Source organism: Gracilinanus agilis, chromosome 2, assembly GCF_016433145.1.
Source record: "Gracilinanus agilis isolate LMUSP501 chromosome 2, AgileGrace, whole genome shotgun sequence".
In the NCBI taxonomy this organism is placed as follows: domain Eukaryota; kingdom Metazoa; phylum Chordata; class Mammalia; order Didelphimorphia; family Didelphidae; genus Gracilinanus; species Gracilinanus agilis.
In genome coordinates this window covers 313,987,278-314,003,472 of record NC_058131.1, presented here as the reverse complement: position 1 = coordinate 314,003,472, position 16,195 = coordinate 313,987,278, and the positions used below count along the sequence as shown (strand labels likewise).

At 37.9% G+C, this 16,195-nt stretch overlaps 1 protein-coding gene across 1 annotated transcript in view; it reads left to right on the top strand.

Annotated features, from left to right (window-relative positions):
• The window catches only part of LOC123237342 (zinc finger protein 208-like), a 219,607-nt gene that overhangs the window by 184,257 nt on the left and 19,155 nt on the right, over window positions 1-16,195 (top strand). Inside the window, 1 exon segment of the mRNA XM_044664209.1 lies at window positions 1,953-1,969. Coding sequence (XP_044520144.1) covers window positions 1,953-1,969 — 17 coding nt within the window.

Genomic DNA, 16,195 nt, shown 5'->3' with positions numbered 1-16,195 from the left:
CTTATTATGGATCTATCCTCCATATATTTATTTAAGCCATTCTTGAACATACAGATATTTTCACTCTCTTAAGAAGGGGGGAATAGGTGCTATATACTTTTTTGTTTGTCTGAAAATTACTTCTCTCCATCTACAAAGAAATAAGTTAATAGTAATAATAGTTAACATTTATACAGCATTTACTATGTACCAGGCATTTTGATTATCCTCCTTTTACAGATGAAAGAACTGAAATATACAAAAGTTAAGTGATTTTCTCAGTTACATAGCTAGTAAGTGCCTGAGGCCAGAGTTCAAGGCAGGTCTTCCTGACTTTAAGTTTGGTAAAGAATTTACCAGCTAGCTAGTCCACTAAGCCTTGGTGAACAAGTTCATATTAAATCTCTCATAGCCTTCATGATTTTGTGGAAGTTAGTATGACTCCTTCTCTGCCGTGTATCTTTCCAAGTAAAGGTTCTAATCATTTGTTTATCAGTTTATACAGCTGCAGTGCTCACCCTCTTGATTACTGTAGTTCCTATTTTCTGAAACTTCTCCAGCTCTGATACATGAGTTATGATTTATATTGAACAGAACTTCACAGGGTTGTCTGGATGCAGGTGAACCATGGATTCTTGCAAAGGTAGAAAAATGTTTTCTGTTTTGCTCCCCACCCCTCTTTTTTTTTTTTTTTTTTTAACCTAAAGATGCCCAGGGATTTTTGGACCTTTTTGATTGTGGTAATATATTGGGTACAAGGACTTCAGAAAGCAATCTACAAATAGCTTGTTTTTTCCCCTTGTTCACGGCAGAGTGAGACACTCATCATCCTATCGATAGAGTTATGATTCTTTTCCTCTGGTTAAATTATCCGCAGTGAAACTCATCTACTACTTTTTTCTTTGTCTATTCACAGAATGTCCAAAGATTCTCCTGCACTTTTTCCCCATGGAGTGGTATCTTGTTATCTAGAAGAATTTAGTGGCTGCTGCAGGCTTGGACTTTTCATTATATATTCCACTCCTCATTTCCTGGCCATTTATAACAATGTTAAATGTCAAATCCTATCCGTGGGTACTACAGCATTAACACTTTTCCATTCGAAGAAGTCTCAATATTTCAGCTTTTCCCTACATTTTTAAACCAGTTCCCTCTCCACCCCAACATATTTTATCCTTCTAATTAGTAATCCTATATATTTTTAAAACTAATCTCAGAGGAGGAAACTGTGAAATTTTTTGAAAGCCCAAATGAATCAATTGAATTCCGCAAACATTTATTAAACACTTATGCAAAGCGCCAAGGATACAAAGAAACAAGTTCCTGCCTTCAAGGAATTTGCATTCTATGGAGAGGACCAGCAAATATAGGAGTGAGCTTGAACCTGGAAAATTGGTGAGAACTAGTGGGGCAGGTTCAGGGGTTTCCAAGACGTATTTGAGCCGCGCCTTAAAGCGGTTACACTGAAGAATAGCAAGGCGCTGCTCTTTTTTCTGGCACCCTGGCTCTTATTACAGCCATGCTGTGGGTAAAGATTTAGGGTTAGTCTTCTCGGTCCTGGGGAAGAATTGAACTCAGCTGGGTTTGCGAACTGGATACGCCTTTTGGTGACCAGTTCCTAAAATCCTTGGCAAAAAAAGAGGAGGTGTTCCCCATGTCCTTCTGGGAATTGTAGTTCTGAGGCTGTCTGGGCGCAGGCGCACTCCCGAGCCGGGCCTGAAGATGCGTGCGCAGTATCAACGCCATCATTGATTCTTTGGCCCAGAACCAGCTACTTATTGGCGATCAGGCCAGACCCAGGACCGAGTTCCAGGTATTTAGTGACCAGGCCCGTTCTCAGCAGCCAAAACCTAGCTCGGAGAATCCGGGAGGGGCTTGGGGGCTGGGCTTGTGAGCAGGGCTAATACCACCCCTGTCAGGGGCGGGACGAGGGGCGGGCTTCCTCTGCGAAGCCACTGGGGAATTGGGGGGAGGTTCCCACTAGGTGCGTGTGCGTGTGCGTGTGTGCGTGTGTGCGTGTGTGTGTGTGTGTGTGTGTGTGTGTGTATGTAGAGCCCTGGCAGTGATTGCATGTCAGTGTATGTTGAGACCCATAGTGTGTGTGTGTATGTGCCAAACATCCACAAAGTGTGATCTGTAGAGCGAAGATATGAAGACCATCTAGTTTGTGAAGAACCTGTGTGAGAAGTCATAGTATGTCTGAAAGTGTGTCTGTGTCAGTAGGTGTGTTTATTAAGAACAGTGTGTGGTGTGTATCCGTGTGTGAAGAACCCGTAATGTGTCTTTTGTGTTTTGAAGCTGTATACATATGAGAAGAGCCTGCAGAATGCCTCTCTTTGTCTCTGTATGTCTGGCGCTCTTAGAAGAGCCTGATGTGTGTCCATGTTTATTTTGGGAAAACTTCACATTGCATCTGTGTAGAAGCCCCACAGTATAACTATATCTCTTCCAGTTTGTGGGTCTGTAAAGAACTCATAGCATGTTTGTGTGTGAAGAACGTGTGTTGTGAAAAAGAGACAATTTTATATATGTAAATGTGTGAAGAGCCCTTCTTTGAAAGTAGCCACTGTGTATATGTCTATATGTGAAGAACCCTTTGAGTGTGTCTGTTTGAAGAGTTAATATATGTTTCATATGAGTGAAGAATTCACTGTGTGAATATTGTGTGTGTGTCTAAATGAGGAACCAATAGTGTATCTGTATAAGGTGTAAGAGAACTTTGCTTAGGATCTATGTGAAGAGCCCATTGTGTGACTGTGTGTAAAGAACTCACATTGTGGGTGTTGTAAGGGTGTGGGTGAAGTCACAATTTATGTGAGGTAAAGAACCCTCAGAATGCTGAATGAAGTATTTCAAGTGTGTCTGAGTGAAGTAACCTCTAGTGTGTCTGTGCATTCAGAGAACCTAGAGTATTGCGCTGTTTGTGTGTGTGTGTGTGTATAAAGGATTCATTGTGTACATGTACTGATGAAGAGCTTAGAGTATGTCTCTGTCTCTGCTTAGGAAGAACCCTTGTTTCTAGTTGTGTGTCTGAGAAGATCCTGTCATATATGACTATGTCTCTCCTATGGTCAAGAACCCAAGAACCCATAGTATGTCTTAGTACCTGTGAAGAACCTACAGTGTGTCTGTATGTAAAGTTCTTGTAAAGAACTCGTAGGGTGTCACTGTATAGCTAAAGAATCTGCAATATCTATGTGTGTATCTAAGGAATTTGCAGTGTGTCTCTTTTTGTGCTTGCTTGTGACTATAGTGTCTGTGAAGAATCATCCTTTTTTACTTCTGATACTATTGATCACCCTCTCCCTCTGTATACTCTCTCTCTTTAAAGGTTTTTTGTCACATTTGTCTCTCCTGCTTTCCTTCTACCTGTCCAAACAATTATACCTTCTCAGTCTCCTTGCTGGTTCTTTATCTATGTCTTGTGGGTGTTCCCCAAGTTTCTGAACTGAGCTACTTCTCTTTTTTTCTTTATATTGTCAAGGTGATTTCATAAACTCTCATGGGTTCAATATCTAACCATAATCTCTCTCCTGAGCTCAAGTCCCACATTACCACCTGCCTTTTAGGCATTTCAAACTGGTTATCCTTTCAAACTCAGCATGCCCAAAATAGAATTTATTTCCCCAAATGCTCACTTCTTGCCAGCTACCCTGTTATTGTCAAGAAAAAAGACTTATTATCCTCCCAGTAATCTAGACTCTAGACATCTAGACAATGTTGGTGTCATCCTTTACTATTTATTCTTTATTACTTCATATATCCAGTTAGTTGCCAAGTTTTGTCATTTTTATCTTCATAATATTTTTCACATATATATCCCCTTTCATCTTAGATAGCTACTACCTTAGTCTAGTCCTCCATCACCTATACTTTAGATTATTACAATAGCTTTCTTTTCCTTAAATTTTACCTTTTGCCAGCCAGTTGGGATTAAGTGACTTGCCCAGGGTCACAAAGCTGGAAAGTATCTGAGGCTAGATTTGAACCCAGGTCTTTCTGACCCCAGGTGTGGTACTCTATCCACTGTGCTTGCTAGCTACCCCTGCAGTAGTTTTCTTCTTTCTTTCTTTCCTTCCTTCCTTTCCTTCTTTCTCCCTTACCTTCTGTCTTAGAATCAATACTAAGTATTGGTTCCAAGGCAGAAAACTAGTAAGGACTATGCAAGTAGGGTTAAATGACTTGCCTAGGGTCACACAGCGAGGAAGTGTCGGAGGCTAAATTTGAACTCAGGGCTTCCCATTATCTAATCATGGCTCTCTCTTTTCCTGAGCCACCTGGCAGTACCTGTAATAGCTTTCTAATTGGTCTTCCTGCCTCAAGTCTTTCCCTCACTCCAGTGTGGCCTTCACTCAAATACCAAAGTGATTTTCCTTAAGTGTGGGCCTGATCATGTCACACTATTCCCTATAGTAGGGGCTCCCTGTTATTTCCAATATCAAATATAAAATCAACTGGCATTAAAAATTCTTCCTGGGCAGCTGGGTAGCTCAGTGGAGTGAGAGTCAGGCCTAGAGACAGGAGGTCCTAGGTTCAAACCCGGCCTCAGCCACTTCCCAGCTGTGTGACCCTGGGCAAGTCACTTGACCCCCATTGCCCACCCTTACCAATCTTCCACCTATGAGACAATACAACGAAGTACAAGGGTTTAAAAAAAAATTCTTCTTAACCTTGTCCCTTTGTATCTTTATAGTTTCTTATACTTTACTCCCCTTCACATACTCTTTTTTAAAAATATTTTCTCCTAGTTACATATTTCATGTTCTTTCTCTCTCCCTCCAACCCCTCCAGCCCCCCCCCCCCTTAGCCGACACACAATTCCACTGGATTTTACTTGTATGATCAAGACCTAATTCCATATTATTGATAGTTGGACTAGAGTTATTTTTTAGTGTCTACATCCCCAATAATATCCCCAACAGTCCATGTATTCAAGCAGTTGTTTTTCTTCTGTGTTTTTCCTCCCACAGTTCTTCCTCTGAATATGGCTAGTTCTCTTTCTCATAAGTCCCTCAGCCTTGCTCTGGATCCTTACATTGCTGCTGGTAGAGAAGTCTGTTATGTTCTATTTTACCACAGTGTATCCATCTCTCTGTACAATGTTCTCTTGGTTCTGCTCCTTTCACTCTGCATCAATTCCTGGAGGTCATTCCAGTTCAAATGGAATTCCTCCAGTTCATTATTCCTTTTAGCACAGTAGTATTCCATCACCAACAGATACCACAATTTGTTCAGCCATTCCCCAATCGAAGGACATTCTCTAATTTTCCAATTTTTTACCACCACAAGGAGTGCGGCTATAAATATTTTTGTACAGGTCTTTTTCCTTATTATCTCTTTGGGGTATAATCCAAGCAGTGCTATGGCTGGATCAAAAGTCAGACAGTCTTTTAAAGCCCTTTGAGCATAGTTCCCAATTGCCATCCAGAATGGTTGGATCAGTTCACAACTCCACCAGCAATGCATTAATGTCCCAATTTTGCCACATTCCCTCCAACATTCATTACTCTCCCTTGATGTCATTTTAGCCAATCTGCTAGGTGTGAGGTGATACCTCAGAGTTGTTTTGATTTGCATTCCCTTCACATACTCTTGATCCAGCTACACTGGCCTATTCACTCTTACTTGCGTGGTCCCCACCATCTCCTCAGTGCTTTTGAACTGACAGTTCTTCATTCTTAGATTGCCTTCCGTCTTCACTTCTACCTTTTAGTTTCCCTGACTTCAAGTCAAGATCCAAATTCTACTGTTTGCCCTGGGCCTTTCTCAGTTCCTTCAGATATTAATTATTTCTGCTCTGAAATTATATCCCAGATACTCTGTATCTTCTGTTTACCTGATTAATTTACATGTAATCTTCTCCATTAGAATTTGAGCTTCTTAAGGGTAGGGACCATTTTTATCTTTTTTTTTGTATTTTGTATTCCCAGTCTGCATATAGTGAGGAGGACTTTAGTGTTTTTTGATTGATTTTTTTGTATCTCTGTATGTCAAGAACCCTACTGTGTCTTTGTATTTTGAAGTACTCAGTGTTTGTGGCTGTGATTAAAAAAGATGTGTGTTTTTATATTGGGGATGTGTTATTATTATTATTAATAAAAGGTATTAAACCTTTTATGTGTCTGTGCTTATGAAAAAACAAATAACCTGCTGTGTGTCTGTCTGTGAAGAGCTTGCAGGTGTATCTGAATTAAGAATATTCAATTTCCATTGATGTATGTGAAGAACCTATTGTGTCTTTGTATTATGAAGAACCTATTGTGGATCCATTCATAGAAAGAATCCACACTGTCTTCATGTCCAATGGACCTATTTCACATACGCCATTTTCTGGGCATACTTGTTCTTAAGTGCGGAGGGTTTCTGTTTACCTGATTATTTACATGTTATCTTCTCCATTAGAATTTGAGCTTCTTAAGTCTGTGTGTTCTAAGTATCTGCTATATGTCTTTATGTTCTAATGAGTCTGTTTCATGTCTCTGTATGTGAAAAGAATCTAGTTTCTGTGCCCTAAAAAACCCATTGTTTATCTGTGAATGTGGGAAGGATCTATACCATGTCTTTGTGACCTAACCCTCTGTGCCTGTCTGTATATGTGAATGACCCACACACCTCTATACTCTGAAGAGCCCTCTGCATGTTCTGGTAATTAGCCTTCTGAATGTCTGACTGTAAAGGGCATGAAATGTGTATGAAGTATTTGTACCATATCTATCTTTGTTATGAACCTGATGTGTGAATGTATTGGTAAAGAATCCACATTGTTTGTGTGTTCTGAAGAATCTATGATGCTGTATTAAGTCTCTGAAGAACATGAAATGTTTCTCTGTGTGAAGAACCCAAATCACAATTTTCTTCTCAAGAATCTGCTGTGTGTCTTTGTTGGTAAAGAACCCATATTGTGTCTGTTTGTCCATGGAGAACTCATGGTATGTCTGTTGTGTTCATGAAGAACTTGCAATGTGTCTAAGAATTATAATGTTTCTGCCTGTTCTAAGAAGCCTATTGTTTATCCGTGTCATGTATGCTGTCTTTGTGTTCTGAAGAACAGCAATATGTTTGTGATATGTTTAAAAAAAAAGTCAGTCCTGTATGGAGAACCAAAATTGGGTTTCTGTGCTTTGGACAACCCTCATATTTTATGTCTGTGTGTTCTTGGAAAACCCACAGTGTATTCATAACTAGGTATGCCTTTCTGGGAGGAATCTACCAGTTGTTTGTGTTGGCATGTCTGTTTGACAGATGTTATTAACTTTTTTTGTGACATGGTTCTCTTTGGCAGTCTGGTGAAATCTGTGGACCATACCTTTCTCAAATAATGTTTTTAAATGAAGGAAATATTAAATTTCACTTAGAAACTAGTGACAATAGAGATATAATTTTTTTCTATCCAAGTTCATAGATACCTTGAAATTTATTTTTTCTGGAATCCATGGACTCAGGTTAAAAATTCCAGACTCTATGAAGAATTCAATGTGTGTTTCTGCATTCAGAATAACTCATGATATGATATTTCTTTTGTTTCTATAAAGAACTCAAAGTGTGACTGTGCACCAGGAACCTACAGTGTGTCTGAATGTGCGTGTTGGATGTCTACACTGAAGAATATGCATTTATGTTTGTATTGAGAGCTTACACATATGTCTTTGTGTTCTCAAAAACCACAGGGTATCTCTGATGGTGAGGAATCCTGTGTGTCTTTGTGTCTGTCTGTATCTGTCAGTGAAACATCCATAGGATGTCAGAAAAATCTGTTATATATCTACCTGTTCTGAAAAACTTTTGCATATTTGCATATGCATGATGACCCCACATTGTGTCCTTATGTTTGTTCTGAAGAGCCTTTTGTGTACTCTGTGGGCCCCTCTTCTATCTATGACCTCTGCTTTGTATTTGTGATGAATCAACCCATAGTATGCCTGGGGTCCATGGATGAAAAATCTGCACCATGACTGAGTGTACTGTACTGAAGAGCCCATGCATTGAGTTGAGAGTGTGTGTTTGTGTGTGTTTGAAAAACTCTGTTGTTGAAGAGACCATGTATATATCAGTGTATTTTTAAGAACCCATATTGTGTCTGTGAAGAATTTTTTGCATGTCTATACATTCAGAAGAACTGCCATGTGTCTCTTTATTAAAGTTTGGGAAAAGCTGCAGTGGGACTTTTTGATCTGAAAGTCTCAAGTATACCTCTGTTGTTGTCTTTGTATGTAAAGAAATCTCTGTGTATTTGAAGAACCTGTGTTTATTTATATTATTATATCTTTATAATATTATATTATTATTTTATCTTTATTATCATGATATCTTTATATTCCACAGATCCTGCTGTGTAGATGTGGGAGGATGTAAAGAGACCTCATTATGTTTGCATATGTGAAGAACGTGCTTTGTGTTTGTATGTTCTGAAGGACCTCTTATGGGCCTGTGGCTGCAGTGTGTCTGCATCTCTTTTTACATATGAAAAACTCAGTTGTCCTTCATTGGGTCTTTGTGTGTTTTAGAATTCATTGTGAATCTGTGTATATATGAACAATCTGTATTCAGACACATGTGAACACAAACATGGAGTTTCGGAATACAGAGACACATAGTGGGCTTTTTCACCCACATATGCACAGAGCAGAAGCATCTTAAAGATAGGTATGGTATGGCACAGGTTCTTCATATACATTACATGCTCTTTACAGTCACTGACATATACAGAGGTCCTATAGAACACAAACAATGGACATTCACATATACATATAGGTGAGGTCACAAAGACACAGTGTGGGCCTTTCCCTCATAAATAAATATATAATAACCACATACATGAACGTGTGTTCTGAAAAAACAGCCATGCCTGTTTGTGTGTGTGAAGAAGCCATTGTGTATCTGGTGCACTGGAGAAAATAAGCTGTGTGTTTGTGTCTCATGTATCTTTTTGTGAATGTGCTCTGGGTTATGTGTGCATGTTCTCAAGAATCAGTTGTGTGCCTACATCTCGTCTATATTCCTGTCTGTGAAGAAGCTGCTGTGTCTCTGCAGTCGGGTGAACAAAGTGCATGTCTATGAAAGACCACTGTGTGTGTGCTACAAAGAACAAACAGTGTGTCTTTAAAGATGTTGTGTGCCTCTGTTCTGAATAACTACCTTTATGTATGTTCTACAGAACCAACTATATATCTTTGTTTGTTGTGTGCATCTGTCTGTAAAGAAACCACTGGGTGTCTGAGGGGGTATGGAGACAAGCTCTGTATGTTTGTATGTATGTTTTGGAGAACCAGTTCTATGTGTTGTCTGTGTCTTTATGTATGTATATGTGTATATATATTCTGGAGAACCAACTGTTACCATGCTACAATGAAGCTATTTTGTGTGTCTATGCTCTGAAGAATCAGCAATGTTCTAGAGAACCAGCTGTTTGTGTGTTTGTATGTGCGTTCTGAAGAACCAGCCATGTTTTATAGGTAAAAAAATAGAATATAATTTTTATTTTTTCAATTAACAAACATTTTTAGATTAATTTGCCCTTCTCAAATCGAACAAGACAGAGAAATAAAGCCCTGAATATATACTACATAGTCTGACAAAACAAATTTCCACTTTAGAGATATTCTAAAACGAATATCTGCTTTTTGTTTATAAGTTCAACACCCCTTTTTTAAAATTAAATTTTTTTAAATAACAAATCTTTTTCTCTCCTACTCTCTAGACCATTGGGAAGAAAAAACACACAAATCAAAATCTATACGTAAACAAGCAAAGTAAATTCCCTCTCTCTGTCTTTCTCTCTGTCTTCCCCCTGTGCCTCCTCTCCCCCAGCCCTGAGTTCATCACCTCTCCATTAGGAGATGGATAGCATGCTTATTGTCAGTCTTCTGAAGTCGTGGATGGTCATTGAATTCATCATAATTCTTTTAGATTTCAAACTGATTTGTTTTTACATTGTTGTTATTGTATAGTTCTCCTGGTTCTCTTCTGAACTGATTTTTTATCAATTTATATAAATCTTCAAGATTGTTCATTTTCATAATATTGATGTTATATGAATTTGTCTGATTCTTCTCACCTCACTCTGCTTCGATTTATGTGTCTCTTTGAAATCATAATTTTCTTCATTTCTTACAGTATAACAGTATTACATTAAATTCATATATCATGCAGTTTTGCTCACCCATTTCCCAGTTGATGGACATCCCCATTAACTTCCAGATTTTTGCCATCACAAAAAGTTCTGCTATAAATATCTTAGTACATGTAGGACTTTTTCCTCTTTCTTGAATTTCTTTGATCACCTAGTAGTTTTGTAGCTGTGTCAAAAGCATATGCTTTTTAATAACTTTTTGTGTATGATTCTAAATTATGTTCCAGAATGGTTGGGCCTGTTCAGAGGACTAGCAACAAGTGTTGCAATTGCCTGTTTCCCCACACTCCTTCCAATCTTTTCCTTGCTTGCTTCCTTCCTTTCTCTTCCTCCCTTCCTTTATTCCTGCTTTCCTTTCCCCTTACCTTCTGTCTTAGAATTGTTATTAGGTATTTTTTCCAAGGCAGAACAATGTCCAAATTTAATTTCTTCCATATTATTGTCCAGTTTTCCCAGAATCTTTATAATCAAATCATGAATCTAGAGTATTTGTATTTATATAATGAAGGATTTCAGTAAACAACGAATCATGAAGATATTAAATCTGTATTCAAAAGCTAATTCTAATGAGCAAGGTGTTCTTAGGTCAGACTTATGTATATATATTTTTAATATTTCACATGGTTGGTCTATGCTGAATCCTTAATTTGGATTGGGGTAAAAAATTGTTCTGGGTCTATATGTTTCTCAAGAACACTGTGTAGCTCTCAGGGTGTTCTATGTATATCTGGCTCTGAAAAGAGTGCTGTGTATCTTTGTGTTTTGAAGAATAACTATGGATTTGTCTTGTGTCCTGTCTCCAAAGAACCTGATGTGTGTCTTCTGTGCCTGTATTTTTTGAAAAACTGACTCTGTGTATATTTGTGTGTGAAGAACCAAAAGTTTTTCTCAAAATTCTGATGACGTCCTTTTGTGGTGTGTGTGTATGGGTGTGTGAAGAGCCCAATTTATGTTTTGTTTTTGTGTGAAGAAGATGCATTATGAATAATTGTGAAGAATTGACATTACATCTTTTTTTTGAGGTAACGAATGAACAATATATGTGTATTTATAGCACCTGAAGTGGGTCAATTCCTGTGTGCCTATGTAAAGAACATGCAGGTGTATGAATGTCTGTGAAGACCACACGCTCTCTGAGTATTCTGAAGAATAGCTATATGTGTTTTGTGTATCTGTAAATAACCTAATGTATGGCTTGAGGAATAGTTGTGTTGCATGTTTCTTTTGTCTCTGTCTCTGAAGACCACATTGTATGTGTTTTGAAGAATAATTTTGTGTGTGTGTGTGTGTGTGTGTGTGTCTTGTGTTTGTGTCACTGTGTTTTAAAGAGTCTGCCCTGTTTCTGTTCTGAAGAACCCATTTTTTACTCATGAAAAGAACCACAGTGTGCCTGCCTGCATGTGGAATCTATACTCATTTGTGTGTAAAAACTGTTCAGTACATCTGAAAGTAAGTCTCCCATAGTGTGTCTATTTCTGTGAATGAAGCACCTACAATGAGTCTGTGTCCAAAGAAATTATAGTCTCTCTCTGTGAAAAATGTATCTGTGAATAACTTAATTGTGTCTTTGTGAAGAACCTGTTTTTGTCTGTGTAAAGAAAGAACCCTTTGTTGTGTGTGTATGAGGGAAGGAACTGCAGAGTTTTCTGAAAATCTTTGTGTCTGTGAAGAACATGCAGTCTGACTAATATTGGTGTGTTTGTGAAGTACCTGGTATGTGTTCTGAAGATCAGTTATTTTTCTGTCCTGAAGACTGTGTTACTTTGTAGTGTGTAACCTTTTCTCTGTTCCTTTGTGTGTGAAAAACCCACACTATGTCTCTGTATTCTGAAGGACCCACTGAGTCCTTATCTGCATGAGAAACCTGCACTATATCTTTGTGTTCTGAAGAACCTGCAGAGTATCTGTTTTTAAAATAACCTCATTGTGTAAATATCCAACTCCATAATTCAACTAAGACTGCTCTCTCCAAAGTGATTGTCGATCTCTTAACTGCAAAATTGATTGGCTTTTTTAGTAATCCTCATCCTTTCTCTCCCTAGCATTTAGTTTAGCATAGTTAATCAATTTCCTCCCCTTCATACTCCCACCTCTTTTTTTAAGTGCTACTACTCTTTCTTGGGTCTCCTTTTGACTGCCTGCCTTTCTGCTCCTCTCTTTTGCTAGATCTTCATGATGATCTTTGTCTTCATCCCCTTTACAGGATATATATCCACCAATCCCCTGTCCTTGGACTCTTATTCTTTTTCTCTATATTAACTTACTTGGTGATCTTATAAGCTCCCGTGAGTTCAGTTATCATTTCTATGGAGATGATTCCCATCTGTATGTCCTGGATCTATATAGCCACTCCTAATCCCTTCTGAGCTTTAGTACCACATTACTAGCTGTGTATTTAAACTGGACAGGAATGTCAAATTCAACATGACTAAAATCAGAACTCAGTATCTTTCCCTGGGAACCATCCCCTCTTCCCAACGTTTCTTTTACTCTTAATGGAACTACTGCCATCCTAGTCACTCAGGTTTGTAGCCTTGGGGGTCATGCTTGACTTCTCACTCTTGTTCACAATCAGTTACTAAATCTTGTTGTTTTTGCTTTCACATCTTTTAGGTATGTGCAATCTTTTCTCTCCACTCACAATCACCACCCTGAGTCTCCAACCCTTATGATCTCTCACTTAAACTATTGCCAGTAGCCTTCTAGTTGGTCTTCCTTCTTCATTTCTCCCCACTCCAATCCATCCTTTACACAGCTGCCAAAGTGATTTTGATAAATCAACTGTAGGTCTAATCATACCCTGCTCAGTAACTTCAGGATCAAATATAAAATCCTTTCTTTGGGACTTAAAGTTCTTTATCATCAGGCTCTTTTCCAGAGCATTTCCCCTCTATGTTACCTTCCAACTACTCTCTGTACTAATTATTTATATGTTGTCTTCATGAGACTGTAGTAGCTTCTTGAGGACAGGCATTATTTTTGCTTTTCTTTAGATCCCTAGGACTGAGCATAGTATCTGGCACATAGTAGGTGTGTAATAAATTCTTGTTGATTGATTTACTCTGTGTCTGTGTATGTAGAACTTGTTTGTGTCTCTCTAAAGAATGTGCTGTGTTTCTATAAAAAATTCCAAGCCATGTTTTAGTGATTTTTATACATCTAAAACTCCATTATTCAAATCACAATTTTTAAATAACAAGGATATTTGTGTCATCTATAACTTTGTCAAAAAATTCCCTAGAACTAAAAAAATATGTTTTTTACCTATACATACTCTGCCCTGCAGGTAGAGAAACGGCAACTTCTACCCAGTAACATCAATGTTCTTTTTGTGGGATATAGCCCCCATCAGTGTCTACAGCAAAATTCCTATGTAGTCCTAGTAGCTTTTATATCCACTTGCCACCAAATATCCTTATAATCTATTCTCTCATATTTTTATCTCTAAGCCCTTAACTTCAGATCTAAGGATGGGGTCAGAACAATAATTTATTAAATTGCTTTAATAAATTAGAAAAATAATCAGGATAAACACATTTAGTTCATTTTTCTAATGTGCCTGTTTTTCTGGTCTTCCTCATTACTAGTATTTTTCTACTTTCCACAAAATGTGGTGTCTCTTTCTTCATTCCACCCTATAATGAGCTCATGTGAAGGACTACAGGAAGTCATTGACAACTTTGAAGTACTTGTCAACAGTTTACATCTCATGGATCAAATCCTCCAGAAATATTATTCTATATTTACCAGAAGATTTTATTGCAATTTTTTTAGTCAAAGTAATTCACTGTTTCCTGATCTTGCCACAACCACATTTGTAAATCAGGCCATTCGCAGACTTGAGGTTTGGGTAACCTCATAGAATAGATGGTTCAGAGTCTTTAGCATCCTCAAACCTTGTTGATTTGAGCAAATGTGCAGTTAAAAGTTATGGTGAAGAGGTAGAGGCTGTGGTAGTTTATGGATCTCTAGTTCAGATCACAGAAGCTCATTTGGGCTCATTAGGTTCATAGTAATTACCAACTTTTTGTACCATTCTAACCAAATGAACTTTATTTCTATATTTCTTATGTATACTTCAGCACTTTTAACTTTATATCTTTGAAGCTTTTTTAAAGCACTTTCTGTAGGTGTTTGGTCTTCAGTTAGGCTTTTCAGAAGAGGTTCTGGGACAAAGGGCAGTTATCCGTCTTTTCTTTGTCCTGCTCTCCATGATTCCAGCAGGAAAAAGAGCAATATTTGTTCTTTGAAGAACCTATTGTATGTTCATTTGTAAAGAACCTGCAGTGTGTGTGTTTTAAAGAATGTCATGTATGTTTGTTGTTAAGTACCTGTTGTGTCTATTTTTAAGAACCCTTGCTATTTTGTAAAAGACTTCTGTGTTTTATAGAACCTACTGTGTATGCGAAAAACCTACAGTAAATCTGTCCCTGTATGTTCTGAGGAATCCAGTGCAAAGTATGTGTATTTGCATATTATATGTGTGTCTTTGTTTTTCTATGTGAACACATGTGCCATTTTCTTCGTCTTTGCACAAAGAACCCACTGTGTGTCCATATCTATGTCTGTGAAAGACCTACTGAATCAGTGTACTCTGAAGAGCCTATTGTGTGGTTGTGTGTCTGTTGTGTGTCAGTATATGTATGAAGAAACTACTCACTGTGTGTCTATGGGCAAATAACTTGAATGTCTGTGAAGAACCCACAGTGTACAAGTGTGAGAAGAACCCTCTGTGTGTCTGTGTGTGTAAGGAGGAGAAATAGGAAGAGGGAGAGGGAAAGAGAGAGAGAGAGAGAGAGAGAGAAGTAGAGAGGAGGGAGGAAGGCAGGGAGAGAGAGAAAGAACCTTCATTTTGTGAAGAAAACATGAGTTTGTGTTCTTGTGAACTTCTATTTCTCTATGTGTTCAGAAGAAAATATGTTGTGTCACTGAAGAACCTGCAGTGTGTCTGTCTATCTGTGAAGAACCCATTGTGAATCATTCTGCTTTGAAGAACCCACAATATGTTCGTGAATGCATGTGTGCAGGGGGTGTTTCTAAAGAATTTATAGTATTTGTGTGTGTAACAAAGCTAGTTTGTTGGTGGGTAGAGGGAAAAAACTAAAATTAATTTTTTGTCTGTGTGAAGAAGCCTAATATGTCTGAAGAACCATGAATGCTATTTTTCTATGTAAAGAACTGTGTTTGTATATGTGTATGTGTGTGTGTATGTGTAAAAACTACATGTTGTCTTTGTGAAGAACCAGTAGCTTGTGTCTGTAAGAGTGAAGGTCCTATGGTATATGCCTTTAGGTGTTTTTGTGTATGAAGAGAGACCTTTGTGTGTCTGCCTGAATCTGCTGGGTATATGTTTGTGCTGATGTCTATTTCTTTGTCTCTTTGAAGAACCCATTATGTGTCTTGTTCATAAAATGTCTATGAAAGTTTGTGAAATGCTTAGTATATAGACATGTGAAGAGTTCTCATTCTCAATGTGCATGTATGTGTTCTTAAGAACAGTGTATGAAGGCAGCTAAATGGCTCAGTAGATAGATGTCCAGACCTGTAGATGGGAGGGGAGGTTCAGGGTTTAGATCTGACCTCAGATAACTTCCTAGTTGTGTGACCCCAGGGAAGTCATTTAATCTCAGTTGTCTAGCCTTTATGGCTCTTTTGCCTTGGAACCAATACTTAATATTGCTTCTAAGACAGAAAGTAAGTTTAAAAAAAAAAAAGAATAGTATGTGATGTGTGTACATGTGTTAAGAAACCATTGCATGTCAGTTTATGTGAAAAAAATAAAACCATTGTTTGTGGCAAGATATCTCATAGGATGTTCACCACAATATCTGAAGAAATCACTGTATGTTTGTGTCAGTGTAATATGCAATGTATGAAGAACTGTTTGTACATATGAACAGCATGTGTTATGTAACTTTGTATGAGAACAACTTGTTATATGTGTCTGAGTTTTTGTGTGAATGAAGAAGCCACAGATATGTGTCTCTATTTAGAAAGAGCCCACATATGTCTGTGAGCTTTAAAGAACCTCAGGTGGGTCTGTGTGTACCTTTTTTTTTTTAAACCATCTTAGAATCAATTCTGTGT